Source organism: Melanotaenia boesemani, chromosome 4 (genome assembly GCF_017639745.1).
Source record: "Melanotaenia boesemani isolate fMelBoe1 chromosome 4, fMelBoe1.pri, whole genome shotgun sequence".
Taxonomy (NCBI): Eukaryota; Metazoa; Chordata; class Actinopteri; order Atheriniformes; family Melanotaeniidae; genus Melanotaenia; species Melanotaenia boesemani.
The window spans coordinates 30414951-30436427 of NC_055685.1; the positions used below are offsets into that span (position 1 = coordinate 30414951).

At 46.7% G+C, this 21477-nt stretch overlaps 2 protein-coding genes across 2 annotated transcripts; both read left to right on the forward strand.

Moving 5' to 3' along the window:
* The first annotated feature begins 956 nt into the window (after positions 1–956).
* On the forward strand, positions 957–3866 carry LOC121638026 (formin-like protein 5). The gene is made up of 6 exons (XM_041982445.1): positions 957–1035; positions 2335–2527; positions 2606–2700; positions 2781–2867; positions 3310–3638; positions 3726–3866. The coding sequence occupies exons 1-6, from the start codon at positions 957–959 to the stop codon at positions 3852–3854; spliced, it is 912 nt and encodes a 303-aa protein (XP_041838379.1). The 3' UTR covers positions 3855–3866.
* Positions 3867–9503: 5637 nt separating this feature from the next.
* LOC121638027 lies at positions 9504–14159 on the forward strand. Its single transcript, XM_041982447.1, has 5 exons — positions 9504–9848; positions 9923–10104; positions 13186–13306; positions 13387–13636; positions 13744–14159. The coding sequence occupies exons 1-5, from the start codon at positions 9504–9506 to the stop codon at positions 14157–14159; spliced, it is 1314 nt and encodes a 437-aa protein (XP_041838381.1).
* Positions 14160–21477: the final 7318 nt, after the last annotated feature.

The following is a 21477-nucleotide window of genomic DNA, read 5'->3' on the forward strand; positions in this document are numbered from 1 at the left end:
CTGCGGCGGCTGCAGGAGAGGAGCCTCCACCCAGAGCCAGACCCCGCTAGCAGCCGCTGCAGTACACCTGCAGAAAGTGTGGCCAGCCAAAGAGGCTGGACACTGGCCACGCTCGAATTGCTGGTGTGGCATACTGCGTGGCTGTTGGTGGAAAGACTGTGGACGAGTGGAGGGAGGAAATGAGAAAAAAAAAGGACTAAGACAAAAAATATACTTGGTACCCCTATAAATATATATATATATATATATATATGTGTGTGTGTTGTCATAAATTTTCCATACTTTCTATATTTTTTCATTTTTTCATTTATGTACCAATGTTTATTTGATATATTATATCATATTTTATATTTATTTATTTTATATTTACATTTTATTTATTGAATTTTTAAATAAATCTTGTCAAGTTGCATAATTTCTCCTGTCCTTTGTAAAATCTTTATATGGTGTACTAAAAATGACTCAAATAATGAGCCATTAATGCACAGTTTCTATCAAGCATCCAGATACAAATCAAAGATAAACGAAACCAAGATAAACAAGAAGAACTTGATCAAATAGAGAATAGAGCTTTTATTTAATCAACAAAAACAGCAGCAAACAGAAATGATAAAAAAAAAGATGTGATTGAATCATTCCACAAGGGAATTAATGGTGAACTTAGTAGACTTTGTCCAAACACATTTTTATGATTTATGATTTACAGATTTAAGACAGATTAAGGGTCCAGAAGTGTAGATCGCATCACTGTGGTGGGTTTCTTTCCTGCACATCTCAGTCATTCGAACAGGCTGACTCACCTGAGTCCCAGATAACCAGTTCCTGAACACTCCTGAGTTCCAGGTAACTTGTTCCTGAACCAGATGTTCCAGGTGAAGCGTGCTAGTGTAGTTGTCACTTCACCAGCGCACTGTACTGGCATCTGAGGACTCGCTTGTTTCTCTGTCGGGTGCGGGATGCGAACCTGCGACCTCCTGCACCGCGCCAGGCCTCCTCTCCCGCCCCCCACAGAGAAGAATGAGCGTGTTCCTGCGGGTTCCTCGCGGGGCATTCTTCGATGTTCCAATTGTTCCAATTTCATCTGACCAATCAGCACGCAGCATCTGTTCCAACTTTGTTAAAAAAACGGAGAGCAGGCTGCCCAATCAAATGGCTCCATTTGTTCCAATTTCAAGTATCAAACTTTTGTTCCTCCAATCACGAAGCCGGATTTGTTCCAATTTCTCTCAGTGACCCGCCCACCCCGCTAGCGGCACTTTGACACTGGACAGTGTGTAAGTGCCGTTTCATTAATTTCTTCATGTTTTTTAATTATTAAACATTTTATCAGACGAACATCTGGCAGGTACAACTGCACCTTCTTTATTAGCGGTGATTTATCAACGTCACGGTGTAAAACGGCGAGTTACGTTCGCCAAAATTAGCATATCAACGACTTTAAACGTCGTCAATTTTCACGTCATTTCTTGCAAATATTAAATTCATTTTCCACGAGGCGAGTCCGAGTTTTATGGTTAACTGGATTTATTAGGGTTTTATACACCCTGGCTTTTTAATAGCAGTGATTTATTAACGTGACGGTGTACAACGGAGACTGACGTTAGCTAAAGTTATGACACTTCGTCAGTTTTCAAGTACCATGTTTGCAAACATTAAATAATTTTTCACACGGTGTAAATCCGTGTTTTATTAGGGTTTAATAATACACTGGACTCCTTTTGTTCCGAGCTCAGAGTTTTGCACGTCGTAACGTCAGTTTAACACCGTGAAATGAATGAATGAAAACAGTCTGTCACGGCTTCGTGAAAAACAGCCCAGTGTCACCCTTTTTTTTTTCTTTTATTTTAATTCGCTCCTGTAACGGGATAGAAAGGTTTTGCATGACGTCATCATAATCTTTACTGTACTGATTGGTGGCGATTCATGCAGATACGATCAATATGAGGCTGCAACGCTGATGAATGTGACAATCTGTCGGGCTGCTCATCATTTTTGCTTGACTTTTTTGCTTCATTGTACTACAGCTTTCATGTCATTACAGCTCCACACACCCCCTGTTCTGACTTGTTTCTTCCACTGACTCCTTTTCTCTGTTCAGATGGAGCATCCGACATTTAAAAGGCTCACAAGAGGGACCCTCACTTCTCAAGGCCTCTACTGAGGCCTAAGCACGCCTCAGTAGAGGAAAAACAAAGGCTGCAGTTAGTTTTTACTGTGAAACAGAATAAAATCTGTGTCCTGACTGCATGTGATGCTTTAGCTGTAGCTGATTAAACAGCAGCAGAGTGCAGCTGCTGCAATGATCAGATCTCACATTCTGTCTCACTTGCACAGATTTGTCAACTGAGGAGGAAGGCCCCAGCTCCAGGGACTCAGATGGAGAACACTGTCCGCTACGTGAAGGGCAGAGACAGACGGCGGATGCTGCTGCTTCCACCACCAGCAGCAGCAGAACCACCAGTGCAAGCACCGCTGCTACCAGCACAGCATTAGTTTCTGCCTCCAGCCAGGCTCGCAGGGCCTCTCAGTAGGTTTCCAGCTCTGATGTTGGTGTCCTCACGTCCCTTCATTACACTGCTTCACTGAGTGTGATGTCACATTTCAGATTTGCAGCTTTCGTTTCTGGACGGCGTTCTCTGTCTGCGATGGAAATGCAGGCTAAAGTCCAGCAGCTGGTGGGCCCTAAACCTGCATTTCCAGGTGAGGTGAAACTCATGATAAATGAAGAGTGTGCCTTCATCCTTGATGACAAGCTTATTTCAGGTTTGTTTGGTTTCCAGCCTCCCTCAGACCAGCTCTTTCCTCCAGAACACCTGAGGAACCGACAGACGAAGAGCTGGTCCAGGCTGTAGTTGACATCGAGGGCTGTAAGTAACAGTGATGTTCATCATCTGTTGTCACTGACAGAAACGTTTATATTGATGTTGACTCTTCTGGTTTTTGTCTACCGTAGAAATATAGGAAACAAAACGGAGACGCTGCAGTAAGTTTGGTTCAATTAAAACTTGCTTGTCTTCATGGGCTGAAAATCACTGGGTGCTGAGTCGCTGCTGCTCACCTGCCAAATCATTACTAATACAGTGCTTTGTAGTTACACTTTGTAGTTACACACCTTTCTCCATTCCTGCTTTCTCCACTTAATCACCCGACTCCCTCCCCAGATTCCAGCATCCCTCCCTCCAGTGCAGAATAACCTTTTTTCCATCACATCATCCTCTGCTTGCTTCATCTCTGGAACACCATCCTCATTTAGCTTGTAGTGAATGCTGACTTCCTTCATGTCATTAAAATAATTCTACTCTGTTTCAGCCTCTGGCGTACAGCCTCCTCCTCTCCCGCTCCACACGGCTCCACCTCCTCCGCCTCCTGCAGCCACCTCCTCCACCTCTGTCGCTGCTGTCTCTGCTGTGATGGGTGAGCCCACGGATGAGGAACTCCTGGAGGCCATTCCACAGAACCCCGCCCCTCAGCAGCCTCCAGAGTTCCTCATCGGGGTTCGTACAGCAGAGGCACCAGAGTCCTCCCAACTCGAGTCAGCCACGCCACCACTGCCAGCTGCACCAAGGCAGCCCGCAGCGAGGGAGGAGCTGCCTGGCCCCGCCTTCCTCCATCCCCCTCCACCTGCTGGCAGTGCTGAGGTGAGTTTTCTGTTCCCGTTCCCATTTCCTCTAATCTCAGCTGTACGATGGCAGACATTAACGCTGCTGTGCGTGATCTCTCTCCAGCTGCTGCCAGAGTCCTGGAGGGCAGCTCTCACTGCAGAGCAGCAGGACTGGATCGGCCGGGTGCTGTTTACCAGGGACAGCTCGGGGAGGCCTCGGCTCATCACCAGCGAGCTCAGTCTCTGGTGGTAACCTCCCCAGCCCCGGCCGATCTACAGTCAGCCTCCCGCGTCCCCCGACCCCTTCTTCGCATGTCGGCTGTTCCTGTGGATGCCCCACAGGATCTGGCGCCTGCAGCTGACATGCCCCCAGCCTTTGTGCAACGGGTCCATGACAAAGGGTGGGCTGTACAGGACCATCCGGAGGGTCCTGGACATTGACGGCTGGTATCTCATGGCCACTGAGTACCTAGAGTGCTGTCAGTGTAAGAAGAAGGTCGGAGGGTGGTCACAGGGCATCATAAGGCAGCTGCCCCCCACCTACAGCTGCCAGTTTCCAGCTGTACTCACGTACAAGTAAGAGGCCGCTGCTGCAGCATTTTATTGTTTTATTGTGCAGGTGAACATGTGGTTGAGGCTGGTGTCTCTGTCCCTGCAGGCTGTCCTGTGACCAGAGGGTGGTTGCACAGCTGAGGTCTCGCACTCTCGGCAACAGTGCCAACTGGCTGTACAACACCCTGCGGGAGCTGCACTCGGACTCCTGGATGCGGAGAGCGATCCAGTACCTTGGCATCTGCGAGCAGTTCCTGGCCTTGAGGGGGCAGTTTCCACCACCTCCTCAGATGCCCCCCGTACCGTCCCCCGTCTGGCTGTTGACCGTCTACAGCTACGACGTGCTGACGCGGCTGGACAAGTACAAGGCCAGGATCACGTCCACCTTCGGGTCCATCTTGAAGATGGACTCCACCAAGAAGGTTTGTGCACTCAATCGCTGTGTGACGTTGTCTTAACGCTACTTAGGAACGTACTCACACTGGAATCTCTGTCCAGGTGACGAAGAAGCTAGCAGGTGCCGCCTCAGACACGGCCGCCTGGGTGACAAACGTGGGAAACCAGTACGGGCAGTTCCTCATCAGTGTCCTCACCTGCTCTGAGGGCTCCGAGGGCCTGTCCAGGATGGAGGCCGGACTGATGAGGCGGTACCGACTTGCCGGGGTACCTGCCCCCCAGCTCATTTATGTGGACCGTGACTGCTGCAACCGGAACGGCGTGTCGAAGACAGCTGCCTTGTTTCCCGTACGAATTACTGTCTGCTTGTTGCATCGTGGTGTTCCACTCAACAATGACTGTAAAGCAGAATGAAAAGCAGTCTGGAAGCATCAGGGAAAAGTTTTTTCAGCTGATATTAAAAAAAATAAATAAAAAAAAAACGTCCTCACTGTGATTTGTCTGTTGCAGGAGTGGGGTCAGCTCGTAGTCCGGCTTGACATCTGGCACCTGATGCGACGCTTCTCATCAGGTGTCGCCACGGAGAGCCACGAGCTGTACCCCATCTTCATGAGGCAGCTGTCTCACTGCATCTTCGAGGTGGATCCCGGAGATGCACGCCATCTCGCCGAGGCTAAGCGGTCTGAGCTTGAGGGGAAGCACGGGATGGTTGGCCTGACGGACGCCGAGGTGATCCAGAGGATCTCCAGGGAGGAGTGGAGGCTCCACTGCAAACGGAGGACGCGTGGAGCCGAGGAGATGGCGCTCCTCATCCAGGACCTCCTCGACACCTTCGGCGGACCAGCAGGACACGACACCCTGGACGTCCCGTTGCTTGATGCTCTCCGCATCCAGGACATCTGGAGCACGCAGAGGCGCCACCTCAGCTGCATTCAAGACCCACAGGGGGTGCGGCTTTACACCGAAACCGGTAGGCTGACCAAAGGCGGGGTCAGCCTGCCGATCTACCGCTGCGCGAAGGGCTCCACATCTCTGGAGTCCTTCACCTCCACCTCAACCGGTTCATCCCAGGTAAATTTCAGATTTTTCTGTGTCAGCTACACATTGTCTGAACTGTTTGTGGCAAAATGCTTTTAACTGGAGGAAATAAATGTGTCTTCAGGGACGTCAGCCAGCGTAAAACATTTCCAGGCGTTCCTGGTTGATGGACTGGTGAGGTGGAACGAAGACCGTGCAGCAGCTGCTGCACCTCCGGTTGCAGATGAGGGACAGGTGACGCCTCTGCACTCCTACAGTGGCCACCTCAAGCACGCCCTTAACCTGAAGAGCCAAAGAGTGCTTGGCCTTCAGATGGTTAGGGATTTCACAAAACCTGCTGCGTACACAGGTAGAAGATTTGAAAGAATGTGTATTTAATTATTTGTGAGAAAACGGAAAGGCTGAACTTGTGCTGTGTCTCAGGGGAGCTCATCGGGGGTGGAGTACCTGTACCAGCAGACGGGTTGCGTGCTTGAGGATGTCACCTTGGACCCTGACACTTCGGACGAGGCTGCTGCTGTCAACACGCTGGAGGAGGTGGACGAGGGTATAGAGGAAGACGTGGAGGACCCCACCATCTTTGGACCAGCTACCCTCTCCACCCTTGCAGCAGCTCGGTCAGGTGATCCAGCTGACGCACCCAGGTCTGAGCCATCCAGTCCGGCCGCCCCTACCCGACATGCCTCTGCTGAGGCTCCTGGAAGCCCGACTCCTGCTTCCCATCATTCCTCAGACTCTGAGGTAAACATTGACACAGCTGACATATTTCAGCCTTTTTTTTCTTTTCTTCTTTTTCATTTTAAACGACATGGGACAGCCTTTCTTTAAAGAAGCAATTTTTTTTGTTTTTTTTTATTACTAATTTTCTCCTCCATTTCTTCTCAGGAGGAGGTCCAGGGTCCTGATGGCCAGCCAGGATACCAGCACGTCCTGAAGCTGGCCAAGGCCCTGGTGGAGGTCAGGAGCCTTCAGGGTGTACCAGACAGCAGAGTAGACAGACTCATCGCGCTCTGGCAATGCCTGCCAGAGGGCGATAAACAACGAGTCGTCTACCCTGCCAGACAACAGGAGAGACAGACCAAGGTGCGGTTCAAGGCAGCCAAGGGGAAGAACACCTCCTGTCCTGGGAAGGAGAGTCTCCAACGGTGAGACTTGTTCCATACAGTCCTTCCCTCTGACCCTATCTGGCACCTATCATCACCATCCTCTCCTCCACCTTCTTCTAGCTGCCTGCTCTGACAGACCTCGGGCCCTGTTACCATGGTGATATCTGTAATCTGATGCATGTTGCACTGAAAGCTCAGAAACCTAAAGTCAGCTTTTGTTCTTTTCATCAGGTTCACAGGGAGACAGAGGAAGTGGGGGAGGGCCGTTCTGGAGCAGGGATCTGGCGTCGTCCCTGCTCCAGCCATCGCCAGCGAGCCCTTACCCGCTGCAACAGGGCTGTCCTCGGTTCAGGTGGGACAAGGACAGCCCTTTGACTTTGACATCCCTGAGGAGGAGCCAGGTCCATCCTCCAGGGGTCTGCCTCCTCCTCCTCCTCCTCCACCTCCTCATTCTGCTCCTGTGTTGGCACTTCCTCCCTCCCTCACTCCTCTCCTGGCTCAAGATAATCGGGCTGCGCCGCCTCCTCTTCCGGTACCCATGACCACAGCCTACAGGAAGAGGGAGGCGGTGGCGGCGGCTGCTGCGGCGGCTGCAGGAGAGGAGCCTCCACCCAGAGCCAGACCCCGCTAGCAGCCGCTGCAGTACACCTGCAGAAAGTGTGGCCAGCCAAAGAGGCTGGACACTGGCCACGCTCGAATTGCTGGTGTGGCATACTGCGTGGCTGTTGGTGGAAAGACTGTGGACGAGTGGAGGGAGGAAATGAGAAAAAAAAAGGACTAAGACAAAAAATATACTTGGTACCCCTATAAATATATATATATATATATATATATGTGTGTGTGTTGTCATAAATTTTCCATACTTTCTATATTTTTTCATTTATGTACCAATGTTTATTTGATATATTATATCATATTTTATATTTATTTATTTTATATTTACATTTTATTTATTGAATTTTTAAATAAATCTTGTCAAGTTGCATAATTTCTCCTGTCCTTTGTAAAATCTTTATATGGTGTACTAAAAATGACTCAAATAATGAGCCATTAATGCACAGTTTCTATCAAGCATCCAGATACAAATCAAAGATAAACGAAACCAAGATAAACAAGAAGAACTTGATCAAATAGAGAATAGAGCTTTTATTTAATCAACAAAAACAGCAGCAAACAGAAATGATAAAAAAAAAGATGTGATTGAATCATTCCACAAGGGAATTAATGGTGAACTTAGTAGACTTTGTCCAAACACATTTTTATGATTTATGATTTACAGATTTAAGACAGATTAAGGGTCCAGAAGTGTAGATCGCATCACTGTGGTGGGTTTCTTTCCTGCACATCTCAGTCATTCGAACAGGCTGACTCACCTGAGTCCCAGATAACCAGTTCCTGAACACTCCTGAGTTCCAGGTAACTTGTTCCTGAACCAGATGTTCCAGGTGAAGCGTGCTAGTGTAGTTGTCACTTCACCAGCGCACTGTACTGGCATCTGAGGACTCGCTTGTTTCTCTGTCCCGTGCGGGATGCGAACCTGCGACCTCCTGCACCGCGCCAGGCCTCCTCCCCTCCTCTCCCGCCCCCCACAGAGAAGAATGAGCGTGTTCCTCAATTGTTCCAATTTCATCTGACCAATCAGCACGCAGCATCTGTTCCAACTTTGTTAAAAAAACGGAGAGCAGGCTGCCCAATCAAATGGCTCCATTTGTTCCAATTTCAAGTATCAAACTTTTGTTCCTCCAATCACGAAGCCGGATTTGTTCCAATTTCTCTCAGTGACCCGCCCACCCCGCTAGCGGCACTTTGCCTAACTCGCTCACATCGGACAGTGTGTAAGTACCGTTTCATTCATTTATTTATGTTTTTTAATTATTTAACATTTTATCACACGAACATCTGGCAGGTATAACTGCAGCTTCTTCACTAGCGGTGATTTATTACCGTCATGGCGTCAAACGGCGAGTTACGTTCGCCAAAGTTAGCAGATCAACTACTTTAAACTTCGTCAATTTTCACGTCATTTCTTGCAAACATTAAATGAAATTTTCCAAGTTTTATGGTTAACAACTGGTTTTATTCGGGTTTTATACGCCCCGGCTTTTTGGTAGCAGTGATTTATTAACGTGACGGCGTAAAACGGCGAGTTGCGTTCGCTAAAGTTATGTTAACGAATTGACACTTGGTCAGTCTTTAAGTGCCATGTTTGCAAACATTTAATAACTTTTCACACGGTGTAAATCCCCGTTTTAATAATGTTTTATAACACACCGGCCTCCTGTTCCGAGCGCCGAGGTTTGCACGTCGTAACGTCAGTTTAACACCGTGGAATGGATGAATGAAGGAATGAATGAATGAATGAATGAAAACACAGGCTGTCGCGGCTTCGTGATAAACAACCAAGTGTCATCCTGTTTTTCATTTCTTTTAATTCGCTCCTGTGACGGAATAGACAGGCTTTGCATGACGTCATCATAATCATTACTGATCGGTAGCGATTCGAGCAGATATGATCAATATGAGGCTGTAACGCTGATGAATGTCACATAATCAGCTGCTCAGCTATCTCATGGCTGCTAAAGATGGAGAAACATCTGGAAAGATTAAATGTGGTGAATAAGTTCTGTTTGAGGTGTACAGCATCAGGTTTTTAGCCAACCTGACTGTGTTGTTCTCTCCTCTGATTTACAGACTGCACGGACGTTTTATTAAACAGTAAGTGTCATTGTACTACAGCTTTCATGTCATTACAGCTCCACACACCTCCTGTTCTGACTTGTTTCTTCCACTGACTCCTTTTCTCTGTTCAGATGGAGCATCCAACTTTTAAAAAGCTCCCAAATGGGACAATCAAGCTAAAGGCCTCTACTGAGGCCCAAGCACGCCTCAGTAGAGGCAAAACTAAGGCTGCGGTGAGGGCAAAGACACCGGAGGAGGTGGAGGAAGAAGCCAGAGCCCACGTCGTCAGAGAGGGTGGCGATGTCACCAACGCCACCCTCGTCCTGAGCCGGTGGAGGGTCCAGTTTGGCCGGTACCAGGGCCAGACCTTCCACTGGCTTCTGGAAAACGACGTGGGCTACAGCGTGAATCTGGTAGCCTCCCACCAGAAGGAGCGAGAGAGGACGGGGTCTCAGTCCCCACTGATGGCCAACAAGGTAGAATCTGCCAGCCTCGGTTGTTTGTTATCTTCAGTCTGATGGTTTTAACGCTACTCTGTGTGTGTTTGCAGGATGCCCTCACCCGCTACTCCTCAGCCTACCCTGACTTTGTGGAGGCAGTCAGGTTCCACCGGGCGTTTGAGGAGGCGAGGGTGAAGGCTCTCCAGCCTGGTCAGGAGGGACAGGCCCTTGTTGGCTTCGGAGATTTTAAATTTGAGACCCTGCAGAGCCTGTATGACTCCAAGGAGCCCGAGAAGATCCGGTTAGTTTTTACTGTGAAACAGAATAAATCTGTGAGCTGACTGCATGTGATGCTTAAGCTGATGCTGATTAAACAGCTGCTGCAAGGATCGCATCTCACATTCTGTCTCACACAGATTTGTCAACTACCTGCGGAGGAAGGCCCCAGCTCCAGGGACGCAGATGGAGAACGCTGTCCGCTATGTGAAGGGCAGAGACAGACGGCGGGCTGCTGCTTCCACCAGCACCAGCAGCAGCAGCATCACAACCACCAGTGCCGCCACCGCTGCTACCAGCACAGCGTCTGTCTCTGCCTCCAGCCAGGCTCGCAGGGCCTCTCAGTAGGTTTCCAGCTCTGATGTTGGTGTCCTCACATGTCCCTTCATTACACTGCTTCACTGAGCGTGATGTCACATTTCAGACTTGCAGCTTTCGTTTCTGGACGGCGTTCTCTGTCTGTGGTGGAAATGCAGGCTAAAGTCCGGCAGCTGGTGGGCCCTAAACCTGCATTTCCAGGTGAGGGGAAACTCATGATAAATGAAGAATTCATCTTTATCCTTGATGATCAGCTTGTTTCAGGTTTGTTTGGTTACCTAGAGTGCCATTTAAGAAGAAGATCAGAGGGTGGTCACAGAGCATCATAAGGCAGCTGCCCCCCACTTACAGCTGCCAATTTCCAGCTATACTCGCATACAAGTAGGAGGCTGCTGCAGCATGCATGTATTTTATTGTTTTAATGTGCAGGTGAACATTTGGTAGAGGCTGGTGTCTTGTCTCTGCAGGCTGTTCTGTGACCAGGTGGTTGCACAACTGAGGTCTCACACTCTCGGCAACAGTGCGAATCGGCTGTACAACACCCTGAGGGGGCAGCACTCAGACTCGTGGAAGTGGAGAGCGATCCAGTACCTGCAAGCAGTTCCTTGCCTTGAGGGGGCAGTTTCCACCACCTCCTCAGATGCCCTCAATGCCACCCCTGTCTGACTGCTGACCATCTGCAGCTAAGATATCCTGATGTGGTTGGACCAGTACTTGGCCAGGATCACGTCCACCTTCGGGTCCATCTTGAAGAAGGACTTCACCAAGAAGGTTTGCACACTTGATCGCTGTATGACGTTTTCTTAAAGCTGCTTGTGAACGTACTCACACTGAAATCTCTGTACAGGTGATGAAGAAGTGCTGCGTCTGACACGACCGCCTGGGTTACCAACGTTGGTAACAAGTATGGGCAGGTCTGAATCAGCATCCTTACCTGCTCCGAGGACCTGTCCAGGATGGCGGCCGGATTGAGGCAGTACCAACTTGCCGGGGTACCTGACCGCCATCTCATTTATGTGGACTGTAACTGCTGCAACTGAGACGGCGTGTCGAAGACAGATGCCGTATTTCCGGTATGAATTACTTTCTGCTTGTTGCATTGCAGTGTTCCACTCAACAATGACTGTAAACCAGAATGAAAACTAGCTATGGTGTCCTGACGCGGCTGGACAAGTGCAAGGCCAGGATCCACTGATCCATTAGGTCCAGTGATATAAAAAGAAAATATGTCCACACTTTCATTTGTCTGTTGCAGGAGTGGGGTCAGCTCCTACTTTGGCTCGACATCTAACACCTGATGCAATACTTTGCATCAGGTGTCACCACAGTGAGCCATGAGCTATACCCCACCTTCATGAGGCAGCTGTCTAACTCCATCTTTGAGGTGGATCCCGGAGATACACACCGTCTCGCCAAGGCTAAGCGGTCCGAGCTGGAGGAGAGGCACGGGATAGTTGGCCTGATGGACGCTGAGGTGACCCAGCGGAACTCCAGAGAGGAGTGGAGGCTCCACTGCAGGTAGAAGATGAGTGCAGTTGAGGAAACAGCACTCCTCAACCACCCCGACACCTTCAGCGACCCAGCAGGACACAACACCCTGGACATCTCGTTTGATGGTCTCCCAGTCCAGGAAATCTGGAGCATGCAGAGGTGCCACCTTAGCTGTATTCAGGACCCCCCGGGGTTCAGCTCTACACTGAAACTGGCCGGCTAATAAAAGGTGGGGCCAACCTGCCAGTCTATCGCTGCATGAGGGGTTCCATGTCTCTGGAGTCCATCCACCTCCACCTCAACCGGTTCATCCCAGGTAAATTCAGGTGTTTATGATTTTTCTGTGTCACTGTGTCAACTTCACGTCAGAATAGTTCATGCAAAGATGTTTTAACTGGGGGGAAAAAAAGTTTCTTCAGGGACATCAGCCAGCACCAAACATTTCCAGATGTCCCTGGTTGATGGACAGGTGAGGTGGAACGAGGACCGCGCAGCAGCTGCTGCACCTCCGAGATTGCAGATGAAGGACAGGTGACGCCTCTGCACTCTTACGGTGGCTACCTCAAGCACGCCCTTAACCTGAAGAGCCAAAGAGTGCTTGGCATTCAGATGGTTAGGGATTTCACTAAACCTGCTGCATACACAGGTAGAAGATTTGAAAAATGTGTATTTAATTATTTGGGAGAAAATGGAAAGGCTGAACTTGTGCTGTGTCTCAGGGGAGCTCATCGGGGTGGAGTACCTGTACCAGCAGACGGGTTGAGTGCTTGAGGATGTCACCTTGGACCCAGCCTGCTGCTGTCACCACACTGGAGGAGGTGGATGAGGGTATAAAGGAAGATGTGGGGGACCCCACCATCTTTGGGTCAGCTACCCTCTCCACCCGTGCAGCAGTAGGAACTTGATCAGATGATCCAGCTGACGCTCCCAGGTCTGAGCCATCTGGTCTGGCTGCCCCTGACTGACATGCCTTTCCTAAATCTCCTGGAAGCCAGACTCCTGCTTCCCATCATTCCTCAGACTTTGAGGTAACATCTACACAGCAGACATATTTCAGTCTTTTTTTTTTTTATTATTATTTTAAACATTGAAATAACTTTTTTAAATTTGTTTTTTATCTTTAAGAATTTTCTCCTTCATTTCCTCTCAGGAGGAGGTCCAGGTTCCCGACGACCACCCGGGATACCAGCACGTCCTGAAGCCACCCAAGGCCCTGGTGGAGGTCAGGAGTCTTCAGGGTGTACCTGACAGCAGTGTAGACAGACTCATTGCGCTCTGGCAACGCCTGCGAGAGCGTGATAAACAGCGAGTCTTCTACCCTGCCAGACAACAGGAGAGGCAGCCCAAGGGGCGGTTCAAGGCATCAAAGGGAAGAACAGCTCCTGTCCTGGGAAGGAGAGTCTCCATTGGTAAAACTTGTTTTTAAATTCCTTCCTGCGGATCATATCTGCCACCTATCATCACCATCCTCTCCTCCACCTTCATCTAGCTGCCTGCTCGGACAGACCTCGGGCCCTGCAAACTGGCCGGATGCAAGTCGTCTAGTTGTGGCCATTTGCAGCAGCTCTGCTGTCTGCATCCCGGGGCCACACACACAGGAGAGACCCTGAAGACTTGGTGGTCCCTCATCCTGGCGGACTACGTGGCCATCAGAGAGGTGGTGCTGGCAAGCCCGAGGCTGATGGCTCAGACTGACATTCAGCTGTACGAGTTGAACCAGAGGACTCTGTGGCAGTGGTGTGTGCTGATATGAAGCTGTTACCATGGTAACATCTGTAATTTGATGCATGTTGTACTGAAAGCTCAGGTCTAAAGTCAGCTTGTGTTCTTTTCACCATGTTCACAGGGCGAAGGAGGATCCCTGTTCCAGCCATCGCCAGCAACTCCTTACCTGCTGCAACAGGGCTGTCCTCGGTTCAGGTGGGACAAGGACAGCCCTTCAACTATTTGCTTCCTGAGGGTCCGTCTCCTTTTCCTCTTCCTCCACTTCCACCACCTTCTTCTCCCGGTCTGCCTCCTCCCTCCCTCCCTCTTCTCCTGGCTCAACCCAATCAAGCTGTGCTGCCTCCTCTTCCTGTACCCAGGTCCACAACCTATAGGGAGAGGATGGCGGCTGTGGCTGCAGGAGAGGAGCCTCCCCCCGGAGCCAGACCCCATCCACAGTACACCTGTAGAAAGTGTGGCCAGCTGAAAATATTTGACACTGGTCACACTGTATTATGCGGCTGTTGGCGGAAAGACTGTGGAGAAGTGGAGGGATGAAACAAAAAATAAATTAAAGAACCAAGGGGAATAATTGTTGTAATATATATATATATATATATATATTTTTTTTTTTTGTTATATTTTCATTAATGTTTTGAATGTTTCCATTAATGTTCACATTAATAAACAAATCTTGTCAAGTTGTATAATTGGTTGTGGGTCGTGTTCTTTGTAAAATATTTATGTGATGTAGTTTAAGAATAATGACTCCTAAATAATAAATCCAGAGTTTCCATCACACATCCAGATAAAATCTGCAACAATTTTGGCTTGTTTTGAATTTTTTTTACAATATTAACTAAGACATTTTCCTGCTACAATACTGGACACAGAAAAATTAGATCAAAACAAAAAAACACTTTTATCAAATAGAACTTCTATTTAATCAAAAATGTAAAAAACAAACAAACAAACAAAAAACAACATGACTGTAAATTACATTGAACATGTTTAATTGTTCTACATGTGAATTAATGATCCTGGAAAGCAGCTTACTGCTTTCAGTCTGTGAGTCCTGCCTCTGATGCTCCTGAACATTTTACCAGAAAGCAGCAGGTGGTCAGAGACACCAGACAGGGATGGAGTATGTCAGGATGTTCTGGATGGTGGAGCAGCTCCTGTTCCGGTCTGTTCCTTCCGAGCTCTCTGAATCAGAATCCTACCATTTACTGATTGGAACAGGTCCTCAGAGATGAGGACCTCCAAGAATTTAAAAGCAGGAACCTTCTTTACTCAGTGTCTGCTGCAACGAGGGGCAAACTGGGTCAGGTCTCCTGTAATTTGTACAAAATGATGAGATGAGAGTTTTCAGTGACAAGAAAATGAATAAAAATGAAATCACAACACACATTCTGCTAAAGTCAGAGACAAGCTTTGGTGCAGTAGGGAAACAGGATCAGTTATTATGAATCTATTCAACACCAGATAACCTGTTTCTGAACCACTGACATGACACACATGCATACTTTTCACTTCACCATCGCACTGTAATGGCATTTCAGGTCACCTCCAAGTTTTTGAGAATGTGTCTCGGCTCTTGTCATCTGTGGGATTCGAACCAGAGTTTCCCGCACCTCTCCGAAGCCTCTTTAACTCCCCTGGGCCAACAACCAATGAAATGTCTCGATTTGTTCCAATTTCGAGAATCAAACTTTTGTGCATCCAATCAGAGAGCCGGATTTGTTCCAATTTTTATCAGCGATCCTCCCACGCCGCTAGTGGCACTTTGCTCTTCTCTCTGCGTTTTTAGATAGTTTCTAACTACCTTTATCAGTAATTCCTTCAGGATTTTTCCTTATAAAGCACATGGGTGTATGAATGACACGACTGTTGCTTCTTTATCAGTGGTGGTTTGGTGATATATCGATATGAAACGAACACACACACAATGAAGTTGGTACTGAGCAGTATTGATTCATGATTCTCGTTGATCAATACGAGACTCGAACATTGATTAATGTGACTTATCTGTCGGGCTGCTCATCCTTTCACTGTCTGTACAGTCAGCTGTTCAGCCAACTCATGTCTGCTGCTTAAAGATGGAGGAACTTCTGGAAAATATTACACATGATTAAAATGAAGCCAGTTTGAAGTGTTGCTAATTACAGCATCAGATTTTCCTCCAATCATACTGTGGTGTATTTTCCTTTCTGCGTTTCTATATCCAACATCATTATTTTGTCATTTTATTGCAGGAGGAGGCTCCTCAGCCTGCCCTGTTCTGGCTTCTTCCACTGACTCTCCTTTTCTCTGTTCAGATGGAAAATCCAACATTCATAAGGACCACTAGTGAAACCCTAACACTAAAGGCATCTACAGAGGCCTAAGCTTTGGGTCAAAACAAAAAAGCTCTGACAGGTCCAAAATACTGGAGGAGCCTATGTCACCAGAGAGAGCGGCGAGGTCACCAACTCCACACAATGGCAAGGTAGCTGGTGGTGGAAGGTCCAGTTTGGCCAGTATAATGTGATGAAGTCCTACCGACTTCTTCTCTGTGATTCTGGTTTACTCCTACTAGATGGCGCAAGAAATGATGTGGTCTCAGTCCTTGCTGATGGCCAAGTAGAGTCTGCCAGCCTCAGTTCCAAATTCAGTCTGATGGTTTTAAGATTACTTTGTATGTTCACAGGTCGGCCACACCTGTTACTCAGCCTGCCCTGACTTTGGACTGCCCCTTGTTGGCTTTGGGGACTTTAAATATGAGACCCCGCAGAGCCTGTATGAGTCAACGAAACCAGAGAAGATCCGGTTTACTTGCACCTCAAAGTCAATCTTCGCTTTCCCAAACGTTCCAAATTGTAAGTCCCGCCCTCTCCAATCAGCGCACAACATCCGGTTTAGCGCCAGAACCGACAACCAATAAAATGGCCCAATTTGTTCCAATTTCAAGTATCAAACTTTTGTTCCTCCAATCAGAAAGCTGGATTTGTTCCAATTTATCTCAGTCACCCTCCCACCTTGCTGGCGACACTTCTCTGAACTCTTTGCATCTCGACAGTTTGCATTAACTTTTTATTCATTCATTCATTTATTTATTTATTTGTTTATTTTATGTTTTTAATCCTTAAACATTTTATCAGATGAACATCTGGCTGATAAAACGCATGCTTCTTTAATAGTGGTAATTTATTAACGTTATGGGGTAAAACGACTAGTTACGTTCGCCGAAGTTAACAGAATTAGAACTTCGTAAATTTTCAAATGTAATTTTTGCAATCATTAAATTATTAGTGTATCATTAGTGGGTTTTTTCTGCTCCTGTAACGGGACTGAGACGTAATGCGTGACGTCATTATGGTCTTTACTGTACTGATCAGTACTGATTCATGAAGACATGATCAATATGAGACTGCAACGTTGATGAGTTTAACATAATCTGTCGGGCTGCTCATCATTTTGCTGTACATTCAGCTGCTCAGTCAACTCATGACTGCTAAAGATGGAGGAACATCCGGAAAGATTAAATGTGATTAATAAAGTCTGTCTGAGGTATGGTTAATGACACCATCAGGTTTTCCTCCAACTTCACCGTGTTCTCTCCTCTCTGATTTACAGACAGCACAGATGTTTATCTGAACTGTAAATGTCATTGTACTATAGTTTTCATGTCATTACAGCTCCACACACCTCCTGTTCTGACTTCTTCCACTCTGTTCAGATGGAGCATCCAACCTCATGCTGAAGGCCTCTACGGAGGCCCAAGCGTACCTCAGCAGAAGGAAAGTAAAGGCAGCTGAAAAGGCCAAGACACCGGAGGAGGTGGAGGCAGGTAAAATCTGCCAGCCTCAGGTATTAGTTATCTTCCTTCTAATGGTTTTAGTGTTACTCTATGTGTTTGCAGGACACCCTCACCCGCTACTCCTCAGCTTACCATGATTTTGTGGAGGCATTCAGGTTCCACCAGGCGTTGGAGGAGGCAAGGGTGAAGGCTCTCCAGCCTGGTCAGGAGGGACAGCCCCTTGTTGGCTTTGGAGATTTTAAATTTGAGGCCCTTCAGAGCCTTAATGAGTCAAAGGAGCCTGTTACGACCCAGTACAGGGGTATGATGGATGTAACAAAAGAATGAGAATTGTGGACAGATGTAAAACCGGGAGATAACAGAATTTATTGATACAAGTGGGAATGAGGATAAATCCAAAGACAACCGGTGGTGAATTAAGTTCTGGGGATAGTGAAGCTGCTTAAATTAAGAAATCAATATAAGAACTATTTTCTGAAGTTAACTCAAAACAAGCCAGTAAAAGCAAAGCTGATAAAAAAAAAAAAAAAAACAACAACCAACCAAAAACTGGCCAAGTAATCTATATAGCAACAAAAAGGTGAAGCAGCTCCAATACCTACATTTTAACCAAAAGAAACCACTACAATCCTAACTAGCCCAACACATTCTAATTTTACCACTAAACAAAATATAACTAAGGGAGAAGCCAAAAGGGCTTTAAGACTTATCACACAAAAGAAAAACAAGACTATCAGTCAATACCACAAAAGGAGAACACAAAAGCCCAAACAGTTTTAACACTGTGGGAGATCTACTCTAAACTAAGTTCTTCTAATCACAAAACAAAGCACATAACCAAAGCTCTCATACCAAGGGCAGACTGTCTGTGCAAACAGTTGCCAATGTATACACAGCTGCAGATGGCTTTTATTTCCGCATCAGGTGGTTGTAGGGATGATGATTGGCCTGGCAATTATCCAATCAGCTAGATGAAGGCAGAGGTGTGGTGTATGGAGCATCCTCAGTAGGCAGGAAGTAAGGTGTGTAGAGCATGACCAATCTCAGATGGGTGACGACACACAGGCATTTAATGCAAAATGAGAGGGTAATTAGTGAAATGACAGGCAGCTGTAACAGAGCCCAAGAAGATTCACTTAATTTTTACTGTGAAACAGAATAAAATCTGTGAGCTGACTGCATGTGATGGTTTAGATGTAGCTGATTAAACAGCAGCAGACTGCAGATGCTGCAATGATCACATCTCACATTCTGTCTCATTTGCACAGATTTGTCAACTAACTGAGGGGGAAGGCCCCAACTCCAGGAACACAGATAGAGAACGCCGTCCGCTACGTGAAGGGTAGAGACAGACGGCGGATGATGCTGCTCCTTCCACCGCTACCAGCAGCAGCAGACCCACCAGCTCAGCCGCTACCAGGACAGCGCTGGTCTCTGCCTCCAGCCAGGCTTACAGGGCCTCACAGTAGGTTTCCAGCTCTGATGTTGGTGTCCTCACATGTCCCTTCATTACACTGCGTCACTGAGCGTGATGTCACATTTCAGACTTGCAGCTTTCACCTGCATGACGTTCTCTGTCTGCTGTGGAAATGCAGGCTGAAGTGTGGCAGCTGATGGCCCCTAAACCTGCATTTCCAAGTAAGGTGAAACTCATGATAAATGATCATCTTTATCTTTGAGGATCAGCTTATTTCATGGTTGTTTGGTTTCCAGCCTCCCTCAGACCAGCTTCTGCCTCCAGAACACCTGAGGAACCTACAGATGAAGAGCTGGTCCAGGCCATAGTTGACATTGAGAGCTGTAAGTAAGAGTGATGTTCATCATTTGTGTTGTCACTGACAGAAATGTTGCTATTGATGTTGGCTCTTGCGGTTTTGTCTACCATAGAAATGCTTCTATAATAGGAGACAAACTGAAGACGCTGCAGTAAGTTTGGGTTCCATTGAAACTTGCTTGTCTTCATGTGCTGAAACTCACTGAGTCGCTGCTGCTCACCTGCCAAATCATCACTACTACGGTGATTTGTAGTTACACACCTTTCTGCATCCATGCTTTCTCCAATTAACTGCCTGACTCCTTCCCCAGGTACCAGCATTCCTCCCTCTAGAATAACCCTTTTTCATCACATCATCCTCTGATTGCTTCATCTCTGTAACATCATCCTCATTTTGCTTGTAGTGAGCCTCTGTCTTAGACGCTGACTTCCTTCACATCATAAAAATATTTCTACTCTGTTTCAACCTCTGCCGTACAAGCTCCTCTCCTGCTCCACATGGCTATGGTTCCTGCAGCCACCTCCTCCACCTCTGTCTCTGGTGTCTCTGCTGCGATGGTCATATTACATGTTATTTAACTCCAACTGATACAACAAGTAGCTTCTTTTTTCTTATAAAAGACCACGGGAACGACAACCTGTGGTTGTGGAAAAGATATTAGTCTGTTTAGGAAGGGTCAAATCATTGGCAAGTATCAAGCAGAGAAAACATCTAAGGATATTGCAGAAACTAATAAAACTGTGTTAAGAATTGTCCATCACATTATTAAAAACTGGAAGAAAAGTGAAGGCCATTGTCTTGGAGGAAGACATGGTTTGGTGAAATCTAATCTAAGAAACCAACAGAGATAAAGGCTTCAATTTGGTAGGGAGCTTAAAGATTGGACTCTTTGTCGAAGTTAACACAGAAGAACAACTGAAACATAATATTCTGTGTTAAGTTCCATTTTTAGTAAATGTGCAACCTAGTTCACGTTGCACATTTACTAAAAATGGAACATGACAGAGGAGAATGGGATGTATACTCAGGTCAGGCTGCACATTTACTCAAAATTAGGAGTGGGACTTGATTAAAAAATTCTAATTAATTAGAGGCTTTGTAATGAATTAATATTGATTACCTGCATTTTAATCTCATAGCATTTGCCCCGAAATGGTGCCCCTCACCACCTGCAAGGATGCAACTGTCCTCAGGTTGATGAATGTGACAGTGGTTTAACCTACACAGGAGTATGTTTATTTTGCTCTTCCCGGTTTTGACATTAATGTAATGCAATAGTATTCACACTGACCTTTACTCCATATACATATGTTTCCATAATTATGCTGATGACACACAAATCTACATAACCATCTCACCAGGAGACTATGGCCTGATCCAGGACAAAACTGAAAAAATTGCTTTTGGAGCCAAGAAAGATTAAAAGTCAGCGCTCAGTTTCAAACAACTACGTTAAAAACTAACAACAAAGCCAGAAATCTGGGTGTAGTCATGGACACAGACCTGGATTTAAGCAGTTTTATTAACACAGTTCAGAAGTCAACCTATAATCACTTAAAGAACATATCGAGGATTAAAGGACTTAGTCTCAGCAAGATGTAGGTAAACTTGTCTGTGCTTTTATCTTTTGTAGACCAGAATACTGTAATGCTGTCCTCACAGGTCTCTGTAAAAAGTCCGTCAGACAGCTGCAGTTAGTCCAGAACACAGCTGCTCAAGTCCTCACTAAGACCAAGTAAGTAGATCATATAACTCCAGTCCTCAGATCTTTACACTAAAATGAACATAAAAATCCTGCAGTTAGTTTACAAAGCACTGAATGTTTAGAACCAAAATACATTCAGTATCTTCTGGTTGTTATGAACCAACCAGATCCCTCAGGTCATAAGGGTCAAATCTACTTTCTGTTCCCAGAGTCAGAACTAAACATGGAGAGGCAGCGTTCAGCTTTTATGCTCTCACATGTGGAACAAACTCCCAGAAAACTGCAGGTCTGCTGAAACTCTCAGCAGTTTTAAATCAAGGTTCAAAACTTTTTTACTTGCTGCCTTTTATCAAACCAGCAGTTAATTTCTTACACAGGAACATTTATGTCCTGTATTGCACATGAAGTGTGCTATAAAATTGCCTTGTCTTGCTTTACTCAAGCAGACCAAACCACTTGGACAATGTCACGCAGTAACAACAATTAATCACTAGGGGGCAATATTCCCCAAAATGACCGATGGCAAAGAAAGAAGAAAATTCTTCTTATTGGACTTTATCTAAATTTTTTCAGCAATATACCCACTGTGAAATGTTT

Excerpts from the sequence above, each read along its gene's own strand:
- LOC121638026 (XM_041982445.1), top strand. The coding sequence starts at position 957 with ATGCGAACCTGCGACCTCCTGCACCGCGCCAGGCCTCCTCTCCCGCCC. Across the intron at positions 1,036-2,334 it reads GAATGAGCGTGTTCCTGCGG|ATTTGTCAACTGAGGAGGAA; the intron begins GTTCCTCGCGGG and ends TCACTTGCACAG. Across the intron at positions 3,639-3,725 it reads CACCTGCTGGCAGTGCTGAG|CTGCTGCCAGAGTCCTGGAG; the intron begins GTGAGTTTTCTG and ends ATCTCTCTCCAG.
- LOC121638027 (XM_041982447.1), top strand. The coding sequence starts at position 9,504 with ATGGAGCATCCAACTTTTAAAAAGCTCCCAAATGGGACAATCAAGCTA. Across the intron at positions 13,307-13,386 it reads GGGAAGGAGAGTCTCCATTG|CTGCCTGCTCGGACAGACCT; the intron begins GTAAAACTTGTT and ends ACCTTCATCTAG. Across the intron at positions 13,637-13,743 it reads GAGGACTCTGTGGCAGTGGT|GGCGAAGGAGGATCCCTGTT; the intron begins GTGTGCTGATAT and ends CCATGTTCACAG.